The 24,275-nt window shown below is 39.0% G+C and overlaps 1 protein-coding gene across 7 annotated transcripts in view; it reads left to right on the top strand.

Moving 5' to 3' along the window:
• The first annotated feature begins 1,328 nt into the window (after positions 1–1,328).
• Positions 1,329–24,275, top strand: part of SGCE (sarcoglycan epsilon) — a 48,496-nt gene continuing 25,549 nt past the window's right edge. For 3 of the 7 annotated variants that reach the window (XM_087917715.1, XM_087917714.1, XM_087917713.1), the window contains exons 1-3: positions 1,384–1,535; positions 19,036–19,140; positions 23,447–23,569. In XM_087917715.1, coding sequence (XP_087773841.1) covers positions 1,457–1,535; positions 19,036–19,140; positions 23,447–23,569 — 307 coding nt within the window. In that variant the 5' untranslated portion in view covers positions 1,384–1,456. Of the gene's footprint in view, positions 1,536–19,035; positions 19,141–23,446; positions 23,570–24,275 lie in introns of all 7 variants that reach the window. The other 4 variants (XM_087917717.1, XM_026706289.2, XM_026706288.2 and 1 more) reach the window with 3 other exon arrangements.

Genomic DNA, 24,275 nt, shown 5'->3' with positions numbered 1-24,275 from the left:
AAGGCCATTAACTTGGGTGGCTTTAAAGGGGGAATTGGTTAAATTCATGGAAGGCATATCTATCAAATGTTAGTCTTGTAGAGTTAATGTGACCTTTATGGGTGGGGAAGCATGCCTCCAAATTACAGTATGAGCAAGCATATAGAAGTAAACACAGAAAATGTCATAACAATACCATACAGAAGAAACTACTAAGTATAATTAAAATTGCCCTGAATTTCTTGAGCATTTATTATATTACAATCATCTCCAAGCCCGAGAAATTTCAGACTTCAGGACTGCATCATTAGATGCAAAAATATTGTTTTGAGAATGGGTATAAGCAACCTACCCGCTTTAAGATACCGTATTTCCCCATGTATAAGCCACCCCTTTTTTCCAAAATTTTCGAGCCCAAAAAGTAGGGGGGTGCCATATACAAAGCAGGTACACTTTTATACGTGAAAAATGCATAAAATAATAAAGTAGGAATAAACTGGTTTTCCAGCAGTATGCTATACTTTTTGTAAAAATTGTACGTGATGATACGATTACGAGTGCGAGTACGCGATAGAAATGCATACGCTAGGCATCGGCCTGAATGCTTCGTTCCTACTCTCGTTCCAATGCGTAGATTGCTAGCGTTGCCCGCACCGCTTTCGGCGTCATGACCAAAGTTGTAGATCTAGACGTTGAATTTTGTTTCTTTGTAAATTTTCTTTCTTCATAACTTGTTTCTCTAATAAAATATTTTTTTCAAAACTTCACAGTCCAAAAATTGGGGGTGGCTTATACAAAGGGGGTGCTTATACATGGGGAAATACGGTATTATAGATTTTTGCGTAAGTGCCTCTGGCATTTGTTATTCCATCTCAAGAAACTCTCTTTCAGAAATATTTATTTCATATTTTTGGTTCCACCCACAGCTAGTGGAATGGGGCAGGGTACCAAAGACATACCAATGGGTGCTTCTGCAGGGGAAAAAAAAAAAACCCTCAGAAGGTCACGTTTGCCCCAACACATAAGGGTGTTTGTGTATGGAGGCCCTCTGTTTGGCCTTAGGCCAAGCTTGGAGAGCGCCAAAATGCATTACTTGTCTCTGTCTCTCCTGTTCAGCGGGATGCGCGCTTTAGCAATCCCAGTTCCAGGAGTCTGGAGCGAAAGCAAGTCAGTACCAAGCCTGCCAGACATAAAGTACCAAGCCTGCCAGACATAAAGCAGCTCCCCTGGGCGAAAGAAGGCGGGCCTGGCTATGCACAGACCGACCCCCTTTTGCAGGCCTAGCTGGCTTCTGCCTTGGCGATCGTTTCTGTAGAAGGAGGGAGCGATGCTGCTGCTGCTGCTGCTGCTGCTGCTGTTGCTGCTGTTGCTGGGATGGTTATGTCAGGCGGGAAGCCGGAGAAGGCGGGCGCCGGCGGAGGGAGGAGGAGCAGCCGCAGCAGCGAGAGGACCGCATCAGCTTCAGCAGCAAGAAGCAATGCCGCACCGCGGAGCAGGATTCTGGTTCCAGTCCCAGAGCAAACCCAGCGGAGCGGCTCTTACTCTCTTGCTGACAGGTTGGTTCCTGCCGAGCCCCCGCTTGGGCCCAGCCCTTCCCGCTTCGATGGCACATCCTCCTTCGGTCACGGCCTCCCACACCGTTGCTGCTCATGCCCGACCCTTGCCAAGCGGAGGTCCCCTCCCTGCTTATCTCTGCCCTGATGCCAGCCTTCTGCCGCCGCCCTCTCTGCAGCGGCTCGCTGTTTTTCCTGTACGAAAAGACCCGCCCTTCCTAAAGTAGCTGCCCCGGGAGGGTTAAAAAAAAAATGCGGGCAAAAGAGGAGGAAGCAGTTGGGATAGTTGCCTGTAAAAGGCATTGCCTTCCCTTGGGCAGATGCCATTCCCATCCCCCTTTCATAACAGGGCATGTTACAGAAAAATATTTTAAAAGATGTATTACTAGTGTTTTTTTACGATCATGAAAAAACAACAACGTCACGAGCAGATTACCCTATAGAGGAATATATTTAAGGATCAACTGATTTTGATCAACTGATGAACTGATGAATGTATCTTTTCTTTTATGTGTACTGAGAGTATTTGCACCAAGACAAATTCCTTGTGTGTCCAACCACATTTGGCCAATAAAGAATTCTATTCTATTCTATTCTATTCTATTCTATTCTATTCTATTCTATTCTATTCTATTCTATTCTATTCTATTCTGTTGGATGATAACACATGTGTGTGTGTGTTTAAAATATATGCAGAAACTCCAATAATTTTTTTAAATCTTGCATTTCAAAGAAAATATAGAGAAATTTGCTTTTTAAAAAAACAATATCAACATGTAGGCAGGGGTATTGTCCCCACTTTTTCTCCTCCATTTAGTTCTAAACTGTGTGAATTCTGATTGTGTTCTGTAAAAGCTGAAAGATAGAGGGTAGACTCTTTTGCAGATCAGACAAATCCTTAGCAAAGCTTTCTGTCATTCCTGAGCTTGGAATAACACGCACATTTTTCCATTCTTGGTTATGTGGATAAAAGCTGAGCAATACCAGCAAATGGAGATGAAAATATTCTGCTAACCAAAAAAGGAAAACATATGTAAATACTTGTCTCGGGAAACGAAGACATAGGACAAGATCTCCATTAAAAATAAAAAATCTTGGATGGGGTAAATTCAGAATAACAACAACCTCAAATATAGAATTTAGTTGTGTTTTTGTATCTCCCCACTTGGTTAATTGTTCACATTCTGATATGTGGGGGCAACTGTATTTATGATTAAGTAACTGCCTTAAATGTTATGATAAGAGAGCTAAGGATACATAGTGCAGGTAGTCCTTGACTTTACAACAGTTCATTTAGTCACCATTCAAAATTACAGTGGCACTGAAAAAAAGTGACTAATAACTGGTGTTCACAGTTACAACTTTTGCAGCATCCCTATGATCATGTGATCAAAATTCAGAGGCTTGACAACTGGTTCATATTTATGATTGTTGCGCTGTCATCATGACCCATGTCCCAAGTTCATGTGTCAAAGTCAATGGGGAAACCAGATTCACTTAACAACCAAGTTGCTAACTTAGCAACTTCAGTGATTCAGTTAACAACTGTGGCAAAAAATTCTCATAAAATGGGGCAAAACTCATTTAACAAATTCTCAATTTATAAATTTTGAGCTCAGTTGTGGCCGTAAGTCAAGGATTACCTTATTAACTATTAAAGTAAAAGAAAAAATATAAATTGGATATATGTACCTTTGAGATTGGCCCGTTTCTTCAGGTGGTCCATGTTATTCAATTCTGGCTAAACTACAACTCTCTAGGGTTGTTTTTTCTACCATAAGTAATTGATATATGAGGCATGCACTATATCTTTGAATGATGTCATTCTCAGTGGACCACATGTCTTATTTTTTAATTGTGAAAAGCTATAAAAAGTGAAATTACAATAGTAAATTAATACAAACTACAAATAAAAGAAAAAAAAATAAAAGAATAAAATAACAAAGATTCAGAAGCAAAAGAAGAAAGAAATGAAAAAAGAAAAGAAAAAAACATAGTAAAGAAAAAGAAATGAATAAACAATTTACTTTCCCCCTTAAACAAGTATAAATAATTTTAGTAACTTAACACCTCTTCTTAAAAGATGACAAATAGTCTCCCCTTAGCATATTTGTAAATAATACTTTAAAATCCTTCATTTCAGTCTTGATGTCAGCAAAAGTTCATTAAAGGTCAGTAGAGATAACAATATACCGTGTTTCTCATATTATAAGGCCGGGTCTTATTTTTTTTTGAGCCCCGAAAAAATGGCTAGGCTGTCTTTTCAGGGGTGACTTAATTCCCCCCTCCTTGCATCTTCGGGCAGCGATGGCTTGGACGTTGACCTCAGCGTTGGTGAGGCACTTCATATTGGGGTCAATGCAGGCAGCACCATATCCGGGTGTGCAACAAAAGTACTTCCTAACGGCAAGCCCCCCCACCATTCCCCCCCATTTCGCATGTTTTAATATAGGCCTTAATTTGGGGGGAGGGGCTTAATTTCATTTCATGCCTATAAAACATGCTGGGACTTCCTATTGGGGGAGGCCATATTGTTGGAGAAACAGGGTATCTATTTTAATCTTGATCAAATAAACTAATTTTATATTCCTTTTTACTTTTAACAATCTTGATTTTTAGTTCGCTCAAATAATGTTGTAGAATTTGATTTGTTTTCATTTTTTCTTTCTCCCTTCTGAGATTTTTTCAAAGCTTTACACAAGCTACTTTTGTAAATTTGAATATAGGAAAACAATCCAGATTTTTTTCCTGGATTGTTACCTGTGTATCTCTTTTAATTATTAAAACAAAGGGTAATGTCTTTGTCCAGTGTAGTATCATTATCCATATCATTCTTGTAGCATGTCATTTTTAAATTCATTTTCAGATCAGTCTCAGTCTTGGAAGGCAAAATGTGTTCTTCTATAACATTTTACATACAGTCTATCTACTATGATAGACACTTTTAAGATTAACTTTTGAGTCTATTTTTCAAAAATATTTTTCAATATGACCAACGTTAAAATATTTTGCTTTATGCTGTATCTATAAGTTGAATCTAATGTTCTTTTCTTTTAACTGCAATCTTTGGTTCCTTCTACTTTCCTCTAGCGTCCTACTCAAAGTCCTATTCTATCAAAAAAAATTTCCTAAAAGAATTCAAAACAAAAGCATTTTCCTGTGGGGATGATAGTTATATTTAATTCCAAAATCTTATTTCAAATATATCTGAAGCCGGAGTCCATTTGTAACTTTGTCAAAAACAAAGTTCTGACTTTCTTTCCTTTTGCTATTTATTAAAAAAGTCCTTAAAATTTTGTTTAAAATTTCTTTTACTAACCATTGAAGGAATCTCATCTGATCTTATTTCCAAAGATTTTTAAAAGCTGAAAAGCAGTTAATAAACAATTTCCAAAAGTGACAGAAAAGAAAGTATGCGAACTTTTAAAGGTGACCATGGTTTGAGCAAGATGGGTACTTTCTTGTCCCTCATAGCGTTAAATGTATTCATGACTGGTATGTTGTGGTCTCCTTGCAAGAAGCAAGCTAGTGGGCAATCTCAAATTCTTTCTTCGTCCAGAGAAGAATTACAAAGAGCCACTCAGCTGGCGGTTTGTCTTGCCAAATAGACCAGATAGGAAACACAACCAGATAAGTTAATTCTATGTTATCGTAAAGGTACATTAACAGAATCTTGCTAGTATGAAAGTACAATTGTCCCTCTCCCTCCTTTACAGCCCGAGAAGCTACTGAGAGCCCCTTTTAAGGCACTTGCTCTGCCCACTATCCCATGGTAGCTATTCTGTCCTTATGTGACTGTGCCCTAGGCAGCATCTCTTCGTCCCATCTCACATAAAATTATACCAGGTCTTTATTCTAGTTGTCCCATGCACTGATGATCTGAAAGAAGTTCATAAAACTTTTTATGTACGCTATGTACAAGCCATTAAATATCCCTTTACTAGATTTACAAGATTGTTTGATGAGAACTTTATGTATTACCTCTATTTTGTAACAAGCTTTCAGTTTTTAAATCTTGTATGAATATACATAAAATAGGAAGATCAGTTCCTGCAAAACTGAGGAGAAATAGCTTTGAACTTTTGGTACTAAAATCCACAAACTCTTAAAGAAAACTAACCAAATACTTTAATAATTATTCCTTATTCTGTAATTACAAATCACAACAAAGATGAAAAGACTGAGTTATTGAAGTTTATGAATGAGAGCGTTAACAATTAAAAAAAACTGGGTAAAAGAAGGTATGTATATAAGTCATTTTATTAAAAATAGAAGTTAGAATTTGGAAAGCAAATTTTTATATTTTCTTACTGAAGTATATACAGGTATTTTAACATGAGTATATGATCCTAGATAAACAAATTAAGTAAAATAAATGAAGTAAATTACAGAGATTTAAAGTTGTAGTATAGTGATATAAACTTTTTTCCTTTATCTCATTTAGCAATGATGTTTGCTTAACATTTCATATTTTTATAAGATTCTGACACTAATTTGGTTGCATGCAAATGGATATTTGGCTGTAAATATCTTTATCCCCAGGCCTTTGCATTTGAATAGTATGCACCAGAGGTGGTATTCAGCAGGTTCTGATCAGTTCCGGACAACCGGTAGGAGAAATTTTGAGTAGTTCGGAGAACCAGAAAATCCTTCCTCTGACTGGAGATTTTACAGTATCCTTCCCCTGCCACGCCCACCAAGCCACGCCCACAGAACCGGTAGTGAAATAATTTGAATCCCACCACTGGTATGCACAAAGAATTGGAAACAATTTTTAAACAATCATGCTCATTCATCAGAACGTTCATTTTTTACAACATCCTTTTATATGATCATAGGAGATTGGAAATACTTGGTCATAAGCTAAAACTAATTTCAGGCCTGGCCTTAAAATCAGGGTTGATTGTTTTAAAACGCTTTTATAAGCAGGGTGTGCACATATTAGCCAATAAGTTCAAATGGAAGGGATATCCTAAGTTAGGTACCTGTAATTCTGGTAATGTTTCCAATCTTTTTTAGGACTCATTCAAATTTTAGAAAGTTTTGTGAACATTATTATAGTTACAGAATAGCTGCTTATTTTAGGATTGGTAAATCATAAATTTTATTGCATAAACACTCAAAAGAATTTCACAAAATACACTCCCTTTTAGAAACCTCTCTCATCTTTCTCCCCTATCTCACATATTCCTTCCACAAAGTCATATTCTTTCCCCATATAATGCCCAAATGGTTTTTTCTTTGCTTGTTTTACACATGCATATTGCATATATACACATCCATGGATCCTTTTAGTCAGGGGCACAAAATATATACTTCATTAATTCTTCTACAAAAATACATATTTTTGCATAACTTCTGTAATCACAATGTAGCTGAGTGATTAGTATGGGAATGTAGTGGCATATTAAAGAAATCAACATACAAGAAAAATAAATGAAAAAGTATGCATAACAGTACATTAGAAAATAATGATAATGCAACACATCATATCAGCCACTGGGAGGCAATATACAACTGCTTTTATCCTTGATGGGGATTCTTCAGTTAGTTCTTTCTATGGACTTCAAATGTACTTGAGAATTGAATGTATGGGCCATTGCACTTTAGATGATTTGGTACAGTGCATTAACTTCAGGAACTATCTTGTCCTGGAGCTTAGTAGTGTTTGAGGAAAAATATATGGAATCTATCAGAAAGGTATATCAGTTCATTTTTATTTGAGTTATTAATGCAGAAGAGATATGGATATTATTTTAAGCTATGTCCCTTTGTACAATGTTGTAAAGACTTTCATATACACTGCCTTAGAAGGAATGGATTGTTTTTCTTGTGCTGTGCTTTACAAGTAAATGTAAATAAAGATATAAATTAAGTATAAATTAAAACACATCATATAGGATAACTTGAAAACCAGGCTTTCTTCCCAGACCTGGGATTGATGCATGTCATTGTTTAATGGCCAATGTTTGTGTGAATGCTTCTACGTGTTTGTATGTGATTTGTTAGCTGAGTATTTTAGTATGGATTTCCTGTTGTTTTAATGTTGCTTCTATTTTTATGGTTTTGGTTTTTTAAAGTTTTGCATGACACCAGAGTCTACTGGAGTTAGGCAGGCAATACATTTGAATCATTAATAAATAAACTGGCAAATAGCTAAAATTGGCATGTGATTGCTTATGGCATGGATGCAATTTTAACATATATGTAAAGACTGCTTCCATACTTGGCTATAGAAACAATCCATTGTTATTCTCCTGCACCAATGATAGCAAACCTATGACACATACCTTGCCATTTGGGGTGACATGCTACACCTCCAGACTTTATGGAACGTGTGTGAGAAAATCTCGCTCTTGCACAGTTTCTGGGGTGTCCAAAAATTGTGTGAGCATTCTCATGCAATTTTCTATAGCTCCAGAGGACCCACAAAACCACAGGTCTGGAAAGGAGCTGTGGATGGAAGGGCAGATGGTGGCAGGAGAGGGGAGGAGATCTGGAGGGGCTTTTTTGTCCAGATTGAGTGTGGGAGTGATACACCAGCAGAATCAAGATAGACATTTTTTGACTTTTTGACATAAGGAGCCCAAAAGGTTTGCCATTGCTACACAAAGAAAAACGTATCAAAAAAATGAAGGCAAAAGCTACACGTGGATCAGAGTATCTTGGAAAATGTCTAGAGAAATTCTGATTGAAAGACATGATAATGAGCAAAAGTTGATAAGTATTACGTTGTGCAATGGTTGAAAAACATTTTTTGCTCTTCAGCAAGTATGGAGATGTATCATTATGACAAGCTTTATTGATTTAAATAAAATATAGGGCAAAATGAAGAGTCACGAATAATGGACCATTTTGCACCAATATGAAAATTGTTGAATACTATTAAGCACTAAGAAAGGGGTAAGATAAATATGCAGTACCTTTTTGTTTGTTGAATGTATTTATAGGTAATTGTATAAGGCTTCAGGTACATACCTAAGTTGGTCTTGTATATGTGTGTGTGTGTGTGTGTATGTATGTGTGTGTATACATACATACATACATACATACATATATTGCAGATGATGCCACATTGCTGCCTGTAAACTGTAGGGAAGCATAAATGACTGCCAGAGTCCACCCCTCTGTCACCTCCTGGGAAGCTTTCACAAGTCAGGAGGGTCATGGGTCTAAAACACAGGTGCTTGTGTGCATACTCCCTAGGATCCTGTCCATTTCCTTGGGAACAACAGGATCAAACTGTTTCCAGATAACAGGGCAAGAACCTGCTTCAGGGGCTTCCACCAGGCTAGCAACCACGGCAGCATCTAACTGGAAACAAAGTCGAGTGATTTTGTCTTCCAGAACTGTGGTCGCCATCCAGTGGGTTGGGGACCACTGGTGGTCCACAAGAAAATTTTGTTGGTCCGCAGAGAAATGTCACCCTCAAAGCATCCTCCAAAGCAATTAATCCAAGCTGCATGGGAACACAAGGCTGTGTGGCCCACGGGAACACAAAGCTTGCGTCATTTGCATTGCAAACAACACGAGGTAATGAGGGGAGGGGGGAAAGGGCAGAGTGGGGGAACTTGCCCCATGAGCCTGGCCTGGCCACTGGGCTGCTTCTTTCCGCTTCTTTCTTCTGCTTTTGGCTGCATGCAAGGAAAGCAGCAAAAGTCTTTCTCTCCCCAAACTCCGCCAGAAATGAGTCTTCAAGGCATCCTGTTCCAAGAGGCTGCGTCAGCGTGACAAGTCTCACAAAGATTCATATCTGGCAGAGTTTGGGGGAGAGAAAGTTTTCTGCTGCTTCTGCTGCTTTCCTTGCATGAAGCCAAAAGTTTCTCCTCTCTCTCTCCCCCTGAGAACAGAGCTGGAGATGGTATCCTGCGATCCCAAATAAAGAATGATTGATAGATAGGAAAACAGGGTGGGGAATTTTCCTGCATACTTTTTGGGGGATTTTCCCAGGGCCTCTGGTCTGCGGGATTTAAAATTATGAGTTTGGTGGTCCCTGAGGTCCAAAAGATTGGCGACCCTTGCTCCAGAAAATCTGCAGATTCCTCAGCGTGATCCTTCAGGTGGACCTCAATCTCCTCCTTCTGCAGGAGGAGGCAGCTCACCCTAACAGGGTCGCTGGGCAATTATCTACAGACGCAATTAGTGTGGAGAAGTACTATATTTACACTTGACCGCACAAATTGCTATGAAGTAGGCCTTAGTACGTCTCCTCATGCGTTTTATCCGTCTCAGTTCCTCTGTATACCACGGGGAACAATGAGATCTACGGGCAGGAAGAGGTCGCATGGGTACAATCCTATCCAGAGCCTCACTCACCTTCCTATTCCAGGTCAGTTGGACTGCACAGTAGATCTGTAGTTATAACCCCCAGCTCCTTCAGGAACGCATCTGGGTCCATAGGACATGATACGTGAGAATGGAATTGCAAAAGAAATATATAAAGGGAAGATGAATGGGTGAAAGAGAAGGGAAAAATTGAGTCAATTGTAGTTGAATGAATTGATGAGATGGCGAGGAAAGAGAAGCAGGAAAGGAGAAGCGGGAAGTTTAAAAAGTTTAGCTATATTTTCTTTTATATCACATATCTTTAATTTCTTTGTTTTATTATTTCTTGTTCCTTTCTTGTTTTCTCTAACAGAGATTGTGGGAATTTTTTGATATTTTCATTTGCTGAGGTTTTGCCATCCGAATTATGGCCACTCCTGTGTATTGTCTGAGTATATCAAAATATGTGCTTGTGTGTGCAATGTGTCTATCACTGCGTGGAGATCGGCTCTTTTTTATAGGGTTGATAGGGATATCAACCCTATAAAACTCCCATGCTGTTATATAATTAATGAGAACAATGTGAGGTTCATAGATTGGTTTTGCTATAATTTGTATTATGCTTGTGTTTCCTTAGTGTTTCTACAATTGTATGTCCTTGCATTTTTTCAGTCATTGTGATAAAAATATATAGTATCCTAGACCAACTTGTTAAAATTATGTCTTGATTCTAGATCAGGGATCTCCAAACTTGGCAACTTTGTGGACTTGAACTTTCAGAATTCCTCAGCCAGCCATGCTAGCTGGGAAATTCTCGGAGTTGAAGTCCACAAGTCTCAAAGTTGTCAAGTTTGGAGATCTGTTCTAGATGGTCAGCAAATTTAGTTTACCAATTAGTTATAAAAAGGTGTAAAGGTCAAAAGTGTCATGCATTAATGAACTTGAGTAATAATTCTGAAAGTCTGTTTTAATATCCTACTGAATTTAAAGGAATGATTTGACACAAATTATTATCTTCCTTTGCTTATTACACAGCTGAATAATGTACTTGCCCTCAGTCATAATCAACAACTTCTAGAACTGTGATGAATTTTAATAGACATATGCATATAAATGAATGGTCCACCCACAGATTGTTACTAATGTCTCTTGCCAATAGCTATCAACCTTCCTTCCAGAGTCAGGGCCCAACTAGCAAGAAATTATTCTTTTATTATATGTAAAATAAGTTTAACAATAACAGACAATTGATAGTCTCTGAACAGGTGGGTTTGGTGGTATAGAATTTTATTGCCTTCCTTGCAACATGGACTAGAAGTAGTAATACCAACAAATAGATTACAGATTAACAGATTTGGAAGGGACCTTATAGGTCATCTAGTCCAACCCCCGCCCAAACAGGAGCCCCTACACATTTCTGAATAGAAACTACATCTCTAGTTAGTATTTTTATACAAGAAAACGAAAGTTTACAAGAATTGCAGTAAGTATTCAACCAGTAAATGTTCAGCTCCATCCAGTCACCCCAACTCTACCCTGAATAAGGACTACATAGTCATAAAAAGGGATTTTTATTTTACTTTATAGAATGAGACACCTATATATAGGAAAATTTGAGGCAGAAAAACACTTGTATATTTCCTCTTATTCTTTTCATGAAAAGGGCTGTACCCCTATGTAAACAAGAAGCAGTTTACCTCTGTTTACTTTGATAACTGGCACCTCTTTTATCAGTTTGAGAAGTGATACTCACACTTAAAACCTGATATTTTTCAAATCTTTTACACTTTTTTTCATTGCACACTACCCTATGAAGAAAGGTCTTACTTACTTTTCTCACTTGATCTCATTATGTCTAAGATTATAGCAATTCTATGCTTTCCTTGATCTCTTATCCAGAAAATTTCTCTGATTAGACTGGGATTTTTCTTCCCTCAATGGAGTCCTTGAAATATCCATGATTCTGCTTCATAACAAGAATATACAACCATTTTTTGGAGTATGCGTTCACTCCTGTTTAGACAGAGTCTTTTTAAAGCTTCCTCCTCCCCCTGCTTTTTTTTGTCATAAACCACTCCAACCTTTGTAACAAGTTCCATATGTATCACTGGAGATTTTAAAGAAGAGATTGGGCGGCCATTTGTCTGGAATAATATAGGGTCTCTTGCTTGAGGAGAGACTAGAAGACTTCCAATGTCTCTTCCAACAACTTTGTTGTTCTTCTTTATTCAGCCTTAATTACCATGTGATGCAGAGGCTAATGTTAACTTTCCTATTTCTACAGTTTTCTTACTCACTGGGCAAAACACTTTCAGATGTGGGCAAGTTGCACGTGACCTCATAGTTTCTCTTTCAGCAGTGTGCACTTGGGATGCAGTTTAAGTTTTAAAATTGTGTAATTTAGAAATAGACTTTTTTCATTAACTTGTTTCACTGGTACTTTAATTATTAGTCATCCCTTTGGGACAGCTTGCTGTTTAAACTAACTGTGAAATTACTCTTTAAATAGCTAATGAATATTCCCTGTTACTTTATTGTTTTGTCACGGAGGCTGTCTGTAGTAATCAAGATACTAACAGCAAGCAACACTGGATATATTTTATCAATAGATTTATTTTTCAAAGATCCCCAATGTATAAGATGCTTAGTTCTCTGATCTGTGTGTGTTTTAGCAAATTCTGCCAGTCATCTATAGGGTCCTAATGTTTCACATTCATTCAGTGTCTCTATGTTTGAGCCAGAGATTAAATTATTTTAAAAGATGGTTCGATTAGATCAGGGATAATTTGGGCATCATCTCTTCATCTACCTGAAATAAGCTTGTTACTCAGCGGTATGTGTGGTATATAGACACTTTTCTGAAGATACACAGGCTGCTATGCCCTCTGTCTTCCTCTCCTCCAAATCTCTACTATGATAGGTATTTCTAATCTCCTATTCTATCAACATGGTTTTCATGGAAGCTGAAGGGAAAGTTACAGGGATTTAAGGACCTTACAAGTCTGTAAGGGGCATACATAAGCGTACCAATGTGCCTACCGTCCCTGTCTTAATGTTCCCTTTTATTCGTATCTATTTCATCATGTTTATACTTATAAATATTATCAAATACATGCTTGACTAAATAAATAAATAATAAATAAATAAATAACTACATCCATGAGCTTGTCCTTCTGGAGGTATGTTTTTTTGTCTACTGGGTTGTAGAAAATTCCAATCAAAATTTCAAGCTACTGTATCCAAAGCTACTTGTAGAACCAACTGCGGGTGAGCTACCCAATGTTTGTTTTTAAAATGGTTTTATGACTTTACTCTGAATGCTGCAGATTTTATGTAATTTATTCAAAGCATCAAAAACATGTTTTGAAGTCAATGTTTCAAGAAAACAAGATCTCAAGACAAAATGTTATGGGTGAAACCAATGTTTAAGAAATACGTCTGAATTTTAAGGAACTGTATTAATGTTAGGTTAACAGTAATAGCTCAAACTCCATTTTTGAGATGAATTGAATGAAGAATTTAAATTTATGACATCTTTAAGTGATCTGTTCTTAGTGTGTTTTTTTAATGTCAGGAATGGCTTAAACGGTTATCTTTACATTTCTTTGGAAACAAAAATATTCAGTAGCTATTAGTATCTTAAAACAGATTTAGTAACACTTCTTTAAAAATATCAGCATTTATGAATGTATCAATAAAGGAGACTATTTGTAACTCAGGGTTGACATGAGGGATCTGTAGTGCTCTCTGAGCTTGCTTGTTTTCTGCAGACGTTTCATCACCCAAACTAGTAACATCATCAGTGCTAGTTTGAAACATCCACAAGAAAACGAGCAAGCTCAGCGAGCACTTATCTATGAATTTTCCTCTTATTCTCCATAGTGCTGTTGCAAGAGCCAGGCAAGGATTAACTCCTCCAAGCTTGAAGGATTGAGTCTGTCAAAGCTGTTAAGACCTGCCTCCGTTGCTAGGAAACCCAATTTCTATTCAGTCCCTCGCTTGGACTAGATGTGTCTGGCTTCAGCTCTCGCAGCTTTTCAAAGATAACATTTTAATAGGACTTCATTTTTTTTCTCAAATTCGGCAGGCAGGCTTCCTAAAAATCAGATAGAGCCACTGCTGAAATGGGCGTGACGGGCTCCGGCCCCATTCTACCCTCGTCGCCATGCAGGGCCTTTCCAGGTCAAGCGCGTGGATAGCCACAAGGCTAGCGTCCAGCAACAAGGTGTAGGAACATGACTCCGCAGGAATCAAGCTGTGCGAAGCTTAGCTCCAGCCTACAGACACCGTGGTGGATACCACACCTCATCGCAGAACCGGCTGGAGTAGCTGCGAGCCCAGGCAGCCAAGGCCGCAGACTCATAGCGGCAGTGGCCAGCAGTGCAATAAGCCCCACCCTCATAGAAGAATCAGGAGCCATTGAACAGGGGTGAGTGAGAATGGACGGCGGGCCTCCGTTTCAATGTGGAGAAGGCCGAGTTGAAAGGCCCCTTTTTCCCCTGGACTTGGGCCCAGAAAACAGGCTTACTGGGTGAACTGGGGCAGGCTCCTCAGTGAATTAACCGAATATAGATAAAATTAAAAAGGAAAAGGAAAAGAAGAGGAATTAAACATGGCAGTAAGGCCCAGACTATCCCTGAAAGAAGGACCCATTCTGGGGTGATTTCAACCTTCCAGTCAGCAGCCAGAGGATCAGCAAAAAAATTAAAGGCCAAAGCTGTTGTCTCTAGGAAGCCATCCAGAGCGGAAGAAAGGAGGCATAGGGCTGGAAAAGCTCATCTCCAGGAGCCAGAAGGAAAAGAAGAGACAGAAACCAGTTTCTTCCATTTTAGAAGTTCAGGAAATTTCCCTCCAAAATGTCTCCCCTCAGTCTCCAATTTCTCAAGGAGAGAGGCCTAGTTGCCAGAATCTGTCTCCAGATGGTGCAAGGGAGCAGGTCCTTCTATCTACTGAGGAAGGGAGCAAATCTGCCTCTGGGACCATAGCAATAGCAATAGCAATGGCAATTGGTGGTATTTGGCAACAATCTATCCCTAGAAAGAGGCCATTTGCTGAGGCCTCCTATACTCCTACTGCTGCAGGCCTTCACACAGAGTGGGAAGACATTTCCCCTGCCATCAGACAGCTTATGTCCCAAACCATCAGGCAGGAATTTGCAGAAATCCTTCCATCTACTCTGGACGAAGATGGAAGATTATCAGAAGTCAGTTTTGACCTACAAGGCCTACAGGAACAACATGCAAGGGGACGATTGGAGCACAGTGGGTCCTCAGTTTCAGAAGAAGGTGAAGTACGAAATCAGGACCTTTCTGAGGATGAGGGCCTTAAACCAGAATTACTTGCCTTCAGTAATTCAGAAGCCCTTTCTGCCCCACGTTATTCAAATCCCTGTTACCTAAGGCCAATAATGCTGCCTGCATGGAGTCTTCTTCCAGCACAGAGACGGTTCAGTAGATTTCTGCTCCATGTGTCACTCGTTTTGTAGAACCAACTATGCAGATGGACATCATCCCATCACCAAAGTTATTTCTGTACGTCATATGTAAATAGTGCTCTGCTCCAATATCAGGTCCCTCCCTTAGTAACAACTACTGAAAATTTTACAGTGTAAGCACTGATATGGATTTGGCACTTCAACTGCCTATTGTAGATGCACCTGTGGTTGTGCTGGCTCCTCCTGCACCTTACCAGTTGAGCCAGAGGAGGTGCTTAAGACTGAAAACAAAAAGACCAAACAGATTCTTCAGTGTTCATATTAGGCAGCTGCTTGGACGGTGAGAGCGTCCACAGCAGCTTCATTCTTCACCAGGAGAGGATTCTGCCCGGAGATGTCCGTGTCCATCAGGACATAAACACGTTGGTGGCAGCTGCTGAGTTTTCAGCAGATGCCACTCTGAATGTAGCTCGCTTTGCTTCAAAGGAGGTGGCATCCTCTGGAGCGGCCTGGTGCATGCTATGGCTTCGACATTCTGGATCTCAAACGTCTCAACATCTTTGTGGCATACAGAAAGTTCAAAATGCAGTCACTGTGTTCCATCCTTCAAAGTGTTCGGGAGGGCAACTTCCTCACCTCTATTGATTTAACGAAAGCCTACCTTCACATCCCCATTTATGCCCCTCACTGTTGGTTCCTCTATTTTATTACAAAGGTCGGCATTATCAATACAAAGCCCTTTCTTTCAGTCTCTCATCAGCTCCAAGGGTCTTCAAGATTTTGGCAGTCCTGGCAGCCTTCGATCTCTCCCGGTGAGAGTGCAATGTTATTTGAATGAAATATTAGTTTAGTCATCATTGGAACCCCAGGCCAGGGAGGATCTGCAACTCACCATTCAGGTCCTGCAGGCCCATGGCTTCTCCATAAACATTAAAAAAAAGCCAGTTTGTCCCATCCAACCGGCTGTTGCATCTGGGGGCAGTAATAGATACCCTTTCTTGCAGGGTTTTCCTTTCTCGGGACTGCCTGATGAACCTACAGGCAATGGCAAAACAGATAAGGATGGAGAGAATGGTGACCTCTTGTCAAGGCTCCTGGGGAAGATGGTGTCGTGCCTCAACATAGTTCCCTGGGCTCGGACCTATTCCAGGACTGTAGTGGTTCCTCCTGCCATATCAGAAGGCAGGCAGGAGCCATTACTTAGTCAGGATCACTGTCCCCCCCTCCCCCCAGGTGATCAGGTCTCTGATTTGGTGGTTATCCCCGGGAATCAGCAGGGGGTGTTTGTTCTCCTGACCATAACAACAGATGCCAGCTTATTCAGTTGGGGTGCTCACCTCTTTTTGGAAATGGCTCAAGGTCAGAGGACGGAACATCAACTGGCTAGAGTTGAGAGTTGTGTTCCTGACACTCAGACAATTCCAGAACAGTGTGGAAGGGGCTCATATCCTTATCCTCACGGACAACATTGCAGCGAAAGCCCACATCAATCGACGGGGCACTCAAGATCTCTCATGAGAGAGACTGAGAGATTAGGCCTCTGGGCAGAATGACATCTGCTGTCCATAAAGGCATATCACATCTTGGGAGTGTACAATGTTCAAGCTGATTGGTTGAGCAGGACAAAGATGGACCACTCAGAGTAGTGGCTCCATCCATCTCTAGTTCAGGAGATGGATGACCAGTTTGGCCTGCCGGTCGCAGACTTATTCGCCACTCCGGAAAATGCTCAACTGTCAAAGTTCTTCTTCCCTGCCCTAAGGGAAGTAGGAATCAACGCTCTCGGGTAACAGTGGCCTCTGGGCCTGTTGTATACCTTTCCACCCCTGCCACTTATCCCCAAGGTGTTAGAGAAATTGTTGGAGGAACGGGCTCAGGTGTTGTTTGTAGCTCCACATTGACCGAGGAGGTCCTGGTTTGCAGATCTCGTGGGGTTGTTGGTGGCCCGGCCCTGGAGGATTCATCCAGCAGGATCTCCCTCTCCCAGGGGGTTCTGGTCCACCAGACCCCCAGTGGCTACAGTTGACCATATGGAGATTGAGCGGAGATCCTTGAGGCAAGTCTATATCTCCTCCAGGGTCATCCAAACTATTCAGGCCTCAGACGACCTTCCACAAACCGCATCTACGATGCCACCTGGAAGGCTTTTTCTGACTGGTCATCTGGGTTGGGGATTGACCCTTTGTTGGCTACCATAGTCCAAGTCCTGGAGTTCTTCCAGGACGGACTAGACAAAAGTTTGGCAGTAAACACCATCCGTCGTCAGGTGCCAACTCTTTCTTCGGTTCTGTTGTGTGGTAAGGTAGATTCCCTGACATAGAAACCCATGGTGCGCAGATTTATCATAGGAGCTATTAATCTGGGTCCAGCTGTAGTTTATAGGTATCCCACCTGAGACCTGGCTAAAGCTTTGTTATCCTTGGCAGAGGCACCTTTCGAACCTCTCAGGTCTGCCAGTTTGAGTTTCCTTTCTTTCAAAATTTCCTTCCTAGTGGCTGTCCCCTTGGCAAGATGTATTTCAGAACTGTCTGCTCTGTCAGTCCAAAAGGACCTAGTATTTTTCACCCGAACAAGGTGGTCCTTCGACTGGATCCTACATTTCTACCTAAAATAAACTGGTTCCACAAGGCACAGGAGGTTTTGTTGCCGGGCTTTTGTCCTAATCCGAAACATAGGTTGGAAAGGACATGGCATACTCTGGATGTGAAAAGAGTGCTCCGAATATATATTAAGTGGACTGCTTCCTTCAGGAAGTCATAGTCACTCTTTGTCTCATTCCAGCCAGCAACTCGGGGGAACAAGATCTCTCCAGCTACTGTGGGTAGATGGATCAGGTCCTGTATAGCCAGAGCCTATGAATCTAAGGCTCTTTCCTAGCATACTCTACCAGGAGTGCTGCCACGATGACGGCCTGGGCCACACAGACCTTGCCAGAAGAGGTCTGCAGAGCGGCCATTTGATCTCCCTCCTTTTATAAAGCATTATAGATTGGACTCTCTTACTTAAACTGACACTGCTTTCGGCAGACGTGTGTTACAGCAAGTACTTTCGGAGCAGGGATCACAGGACCGGATGGCTGCCCTCCCATAGGACTCTACTTTTTGGTATGTTCTTTGCCTGGACTCTTACAGCAGCACTATGGAGAAGAGGCATTGGTCCTACCTGAACACATCTTCTCGGAGTGCTGGAGAGTCCAGTTCCACCCTGTGGACCATCCAGTCTTGCAAAGGGGGAAAATTGTTGATTTTTTTTCTCTTGCCTTGTCCTTGGTTGTTTTCTTGTTTTTCCAAGGTAAACAGACACGTAGAGTCTGTTTCATTGACTTAGCCGAAGCTGGATTTCCTAGCAGTGGAGGCAGGTCTTAACAGCTTTGACAGACTCAGTCCTTCAAGCTTGGAGAAGGAGTTAACCCTTGCTTGGACTCTCTCGCAGCAATCAGAGAAGACGCGTTCAGGTAGGACCAACGCCTCTTCCTTACCATGTACAGAACTGAAACATTGTGTCTGAACATTAGACTATGCTGTATTATTAGGAATTCTTGCTTAGCTATAATAAACTTAGCAATATGCCAGTATTTCCAATAACTTCCGTTTCCCTCCTCCTTTAAGTTAGTCAATTGAAGCAATTCCATCCATGGCTTATTTAGTATTATGTATGAACTAAGAAATCTCTCGTTTCTCTTTTAAAAAGCCAAAGATAAGAATCTGCCAAATGAAATATTTTCTGACTTACGGCCTTTGACCACTGAAAAACAGTTGACCCAGTATTAATTTATTTATCTTGCATTTGTTTTACTTTGGAAAGCTTTTTTCTTACACCCTGCTGCTGGCGTAGATGGAATGATTAAAGGGAAGACAAAGTACATCATCAAATATATTAGCAGTAGCATTAAGGCTACTGAGAAAAATGGTGAGTTTAGGTATTTAAATGGGATATTTCTATTTTCTGCAATATTCTGTGTGATAAATCACTTCTGTTGTGTTTTACTGACAATGTGTGCGACAAATATATAAACATCTAATCTTCTAAATGTTGTTTTCCTCATTCTAATTTTTTTTTTTTTTTTTGCTACTAAATTTTCAGTTAAACGTTTTGTGGTTTTCCTCATTCAAATAATAGCTCCATGTAAAAATATTGTGCATTCCTCCTTACTGGCATTTCCTTAACCACATGAGTAAACTGGTGAGTGAGATAATTTGTTTAAAATGCTGCTTATTCATATTATTCCCATTTATAGATCTTGACTTAATCCTTTTTAAATGTCAATTAGGGAAAAATGTTCCTATCATTTTAGGCTTTGGTTTGAATTTTTTGTGATAGTTAGCTGTTACATAATTTTTTTAAAAATGAAAAGAAAATTAGAAGAATATAGTGCACTACTCTGAGAATAGCTAGATTGAAGTATGGTTTGGGAAAGAAATGTTTCTGTAGAATAACTACATATTGGCTCAGTTAATGAATTAAATACAGTAATGGTGTAACTTATAAAATAAAATAAGGCAACTTCTTATGACAAAGCAATATTTCCTGTATTGCAGTAGGAAAACAGACCATCCCAGAAAACCAGAATGCAGCAAGATGGTTTGTTTTATTGGCATGTGTGGAGTGACCCAATTGAAATAAGAGTTAAGAGTTTCTTGAGTTAGTTTAGGATATGAACTTTGGAATAAGAGTGATCTGGGGGTGGAGTGTCTAAAGGTGAAGACGTTTGCCTCCTACTTGGAAGGTTGAGAGTTCAATCCTAGGCAGGGAGAGATATTTATCAGGGTGCAAAGAGAAAATATCTGCTACAAACTCTATGTAGGTGTTAGGGCGGGCATTTGGCCAGTAAATACTCAGTTCCATTCAGTCGCCCTAACTCCACCCCGAAATCAGGGATTACAGGGTTGTAAAAAGAACTCTGTGGAACAAAGCAAGAATTTGTACTGTAGGATACATTCTACAGTGGGGTGCAATGAGTTGATCCTGCAGCATGACCTTATGTGGTTGCAGAATTACACAGAACCCTCCTATGTTTCAGCTTCTCTAGATCTCTTCTCCCGCAGGAGACAATTGTTCCCATCAGCCAACTGATGATATTCCAGAGCATATACTTGGGATAGAAGAAATCACTAATTAAAGATTTTTTGCATATCTAAGGCTCACGTGGAAGATGTGGATTTTGTGTAGCCAACCTGCAGTGTTCACTCCTTAGGCTTACCATTAGGTAATTTCATTCTGAACATCCAATGGACTATTTGTAAAAGCTTCTACAAGTTATCAGATTTCTGTTATGACTTGTACGTTTCTTATCTGTAGTCTTTGGCTTAAGACAGAATGAAGAAACATGTCAGATTTGCTCCTAACCCAAGCAACATATGAAAACACCAACTTTGTTTCCAATAGGTATGGGTTATACCTAAACATTCACATGCTTGACAACTCATGCAGGGCATTAAAGGACCCTTAGATTTATAATCACTGCTTAGTGACCATGTAAATTTGTGACAGGCCCCAAAATTATGATCCTGCCCCTTCTATGGTTACATGATTGCAATTTGAGTGCATAGCAACTGGGCTGCTTTTATGGCCGTTTGCAACATCCATTGTAGCATTGTGGCTACAATTTTTGGTTTTCTTAAAAAAAAACAAAAAACCAGAGTTTACTTTGGATTTTTGGCAAAGAAAAGCCCATTGCAGACAATGGGTTTGCTTAAGGACAGAGTTTCCCTTAATGACTATAGCATTCACTTTATGACTACAGCATTTATTTTATGACAAATGTAAAATCGGGCACAGTCCTGAGATAATTTGCTTAATGATTGGCATAACTTATGATCAAAATTCTGGGCCCAATTAAGGTTGTAAGTTGAGGACTGCTTATATTGGTTGATTAATTGAAAAGTTTTGCATTTAAAATAGGTTTTGCTTTACCAAAGATGGCTAGGTATCCTAAATTGTCAGGATGACCTTGGTCATTAGAATTATTCTTCACTCTCAGTGGATTTGAAATTGAAAGTAATGTTCTGACCCAAACCTTGTTTCAAGAAAATAAACAGAGGTAAAAACAAAACTTTTTAATGGTTCTCTGCGAATTCCGTTCATTCACAGCTAAAAGGCTATGAAAACTAATTGTCTCTGATTTGTGCAAGGCTGCCAAGAACACTAGATTAAGTAGCCAAGAACTATTCAAAACAAAAAGTCTCCAAACACAAACCAGGATAGTCCGAATGTCCACAAGGCTTGAAGTGCAAGAACTTCTTTGCTTCCTGCAAAGAATCCCGGTCTCTCAGGCTGGCTTTTATCTCTTAAGGGAGGGGCCATTATCTTGTAGCCTTACTCCCAAGTTGTCCATGCTACTGCAGCTACTCTTTCCTTCGAGCAGCCCTGCGTGCACGCGCACTGGGCACAGGGTCCCTCAGAGTCCTCTGCATCACTGATGCCAGCCTCCATAATCTCCGAAGGCAGCATTCCACTCTCTAATAGTCCTGGCTCCATCCTTGTATCACAAGCAGACCCCTAATCCAAGGCCCCACTCTCTGAGGCCTCAGCTGTCCGCACCTGCTGCCGGCGAACCACAAGAAGTAGTTTTGTTATATGTATGAAAGATTAAATAACAACTTATTGTCCACCTCAGAAAAAGTCATAAATATTGCATCTAATGAATTATGTATTTTAATTATTTTAGACATTACATGTTCTGTGTACCCTTCATTCACTGAAGGGATGGGTAATGGGGGGGAAGGTTATCTACATATATCTCAAGACACAGTGAATAGAAAATAGGTATTATCTTCCAGGTTTGTTGAATGTAATAACCTAATTGTACTAGCTTTTTACTACCACTTGTTAGTAACTTTTATTGTTGAACTTTTAGAAGCCAACTAAAATTTTGTCCTCTTTTATGAAGTAGCAGTTCGAAAATATAAACTCAGTCTTAATATAATAGAGGTGAACAAATGATAAAAGAAGTTTATGAAATGCTGATGCAGTTGATACTATAAGTCATGATGTGGGCAAAAATCAGAATTTAATTTAATAGTTCCACATTATTTAGGTTGAATTACTGAGAAATACTTCACTGGAATATTTATTACATGAATGATTTTAGATTGATTGATAAGACATTTCAATGAGAGAAAAAGTTAAAGAATGTTTTTCCATTAGACTTCCTCACAGTTTCTTTTTTTAAAAACTGCATTTATTTTTTAATTTTATATAGATTATTAATGTGTTCTTTACACAGTCAGCCAGATATTCAGACTGGCTTTGTCATTTTTCACTATTTACTTAGTCCTTCCCAAGAACCTGAGATAGGCAGATATAGATTATTATTATTATTTATTTCGATTATTATTTAGACTATTTAGATTATTTAAAAAAACCCAAGAAAAATAATACTGAAAAGAGAAGAAATAAAAGCAATATAAAACTTGCATGTAAAGTTCTCATAGATATATATTCATATATAAAATTTTACAGAGTTTTAATAAAGTATAACCATAGATTTAGTGCACAACGCTTATTATTCATACTGATTATAATGCAGGCTTAAAAACAGTGGGATATATATGCCTTTTTAAGTGGTAGCGATCAGAACTGTGCCCCCAACCATTTCCTCTGAAGTTGAGAGATGCTTTTGATGAGCTGGAACTCATGAAGGAATGCAAGTTGCATTTGTTATCAGTTATCTATAGTTCCTGAAAGATTGATCATAAAATATTTTTAACAAGAGGATTGTCAGGACTAAACAATGCATTTAGCCATAAATTACAGGCTTTCTGAAAGTTCTTTCAAACACCCTCCTTTTGTTCCACTTCTCTGTGTTATTTACTTTTAACATACTAAGAGTGCAGTAACAAGCATATTTGGAAATAAAGTTGATTGCAATAATAGTCACTTTATAATGACTACATGAATTGAGAAATACAGTACCATGAAAATGCTTTTCTTCTTTTTATCAAACTAGTCAAAAGATGTAGCTGCTTTGAATGACATGTTTTGCTACATACAAAGATTTGTAAATTGCTTCTTGGATTTTATAAAATTAAAGATTAAAATTCTAAATTGTTCAGTATCAGGAGTCATACTTAAAGAAGAGCTGTGAAGATATTTAAAAACGGCAACAAATATTTTGTGGTTTGTATTGCATTTCAGTTTGTTTTAATAAGTATATATCACTATTTTCTCTGGATCTTATTTTTTTCATGTTGTGTTCTATTCTCCTGCTTTCCAGTGTACACAATTCTCTCTAAGGTGCACTCTGAACGAAATGTTTATCCTTCTGCTGGAGTTCTCTTTGTTCACGTTTTGGAGAGAGAATATTTTAAGGGAGAGTTTCCTCCTTATTCAAAGCATGGTAAGAAATGTTTACAATTGTAAAGGCATATAAATACAATTTCCATTTTAACTTGTCTTTATGAAGATCACATATTCATCACATTCTCTACAAAAGTGTTAGCTCAAAAGCTATTGGCTATAAGAGAGAGAGAGAAGAATGGAGGTGTGAAAATATTTAATGTGCTAGAGGCACTGTTAATTTGATGTGAAAATATCATCCCTCTTGCTGTCTCTTTCTGATTAGATTTACAACTGACACATTTAGCATCATGAATCTTTTGGCCTTTGCACTAACTTACATGTGTCATGAATGATTGTAGCATTAAAAAGCCTGCAATTTTTCATGGCTATCACCTCTTTTCCAATTTTCATTTTATAAAAAATAACTATTGTGATACATGGATACATATTATTATTATTGTTGTTTCAATGAAATCACATCAGACTATTATGGTAAAATTAACAAACATACTTTCTTAACCAAATATTAATCTTAATATTTGTTCCTGTAGAGGGATACAGCAAAGCCTTCACAGTTAATTAAAACAACATCATCTAAGCTGCAATTCCCACTTAATTTGGTCCAATTTAGTATTTATACTGGTATTTATGCAGTATTAGGAGTTAATGGTGGTTGCTGAATATTCCATTTTTCATTTTGTTTTCAAATAGTTCCTTATTGTTGGCCAAAACGATAAAGAACTATAGCTATACTTTTTGGGGTT

The sequence above is a fragment of the Pseudonaja textilis genome, chromosome Z, assembly GCF_049901715.1.
Source record: "Pseudonaja textilis isolate UNSWEBS1 chromosome Z, rPseTex1.2, whole genome shotgun sequence".
Lineage (NCBI taxonomy): Eukaryota > Metazoa > Chordata > Lepidosauria > Squamata > Elapidae > Pseudonaja > Pseudonaja textilis.
This window is presented reverse-complemented; position numbering and strand designations above follow the sequence as displayed.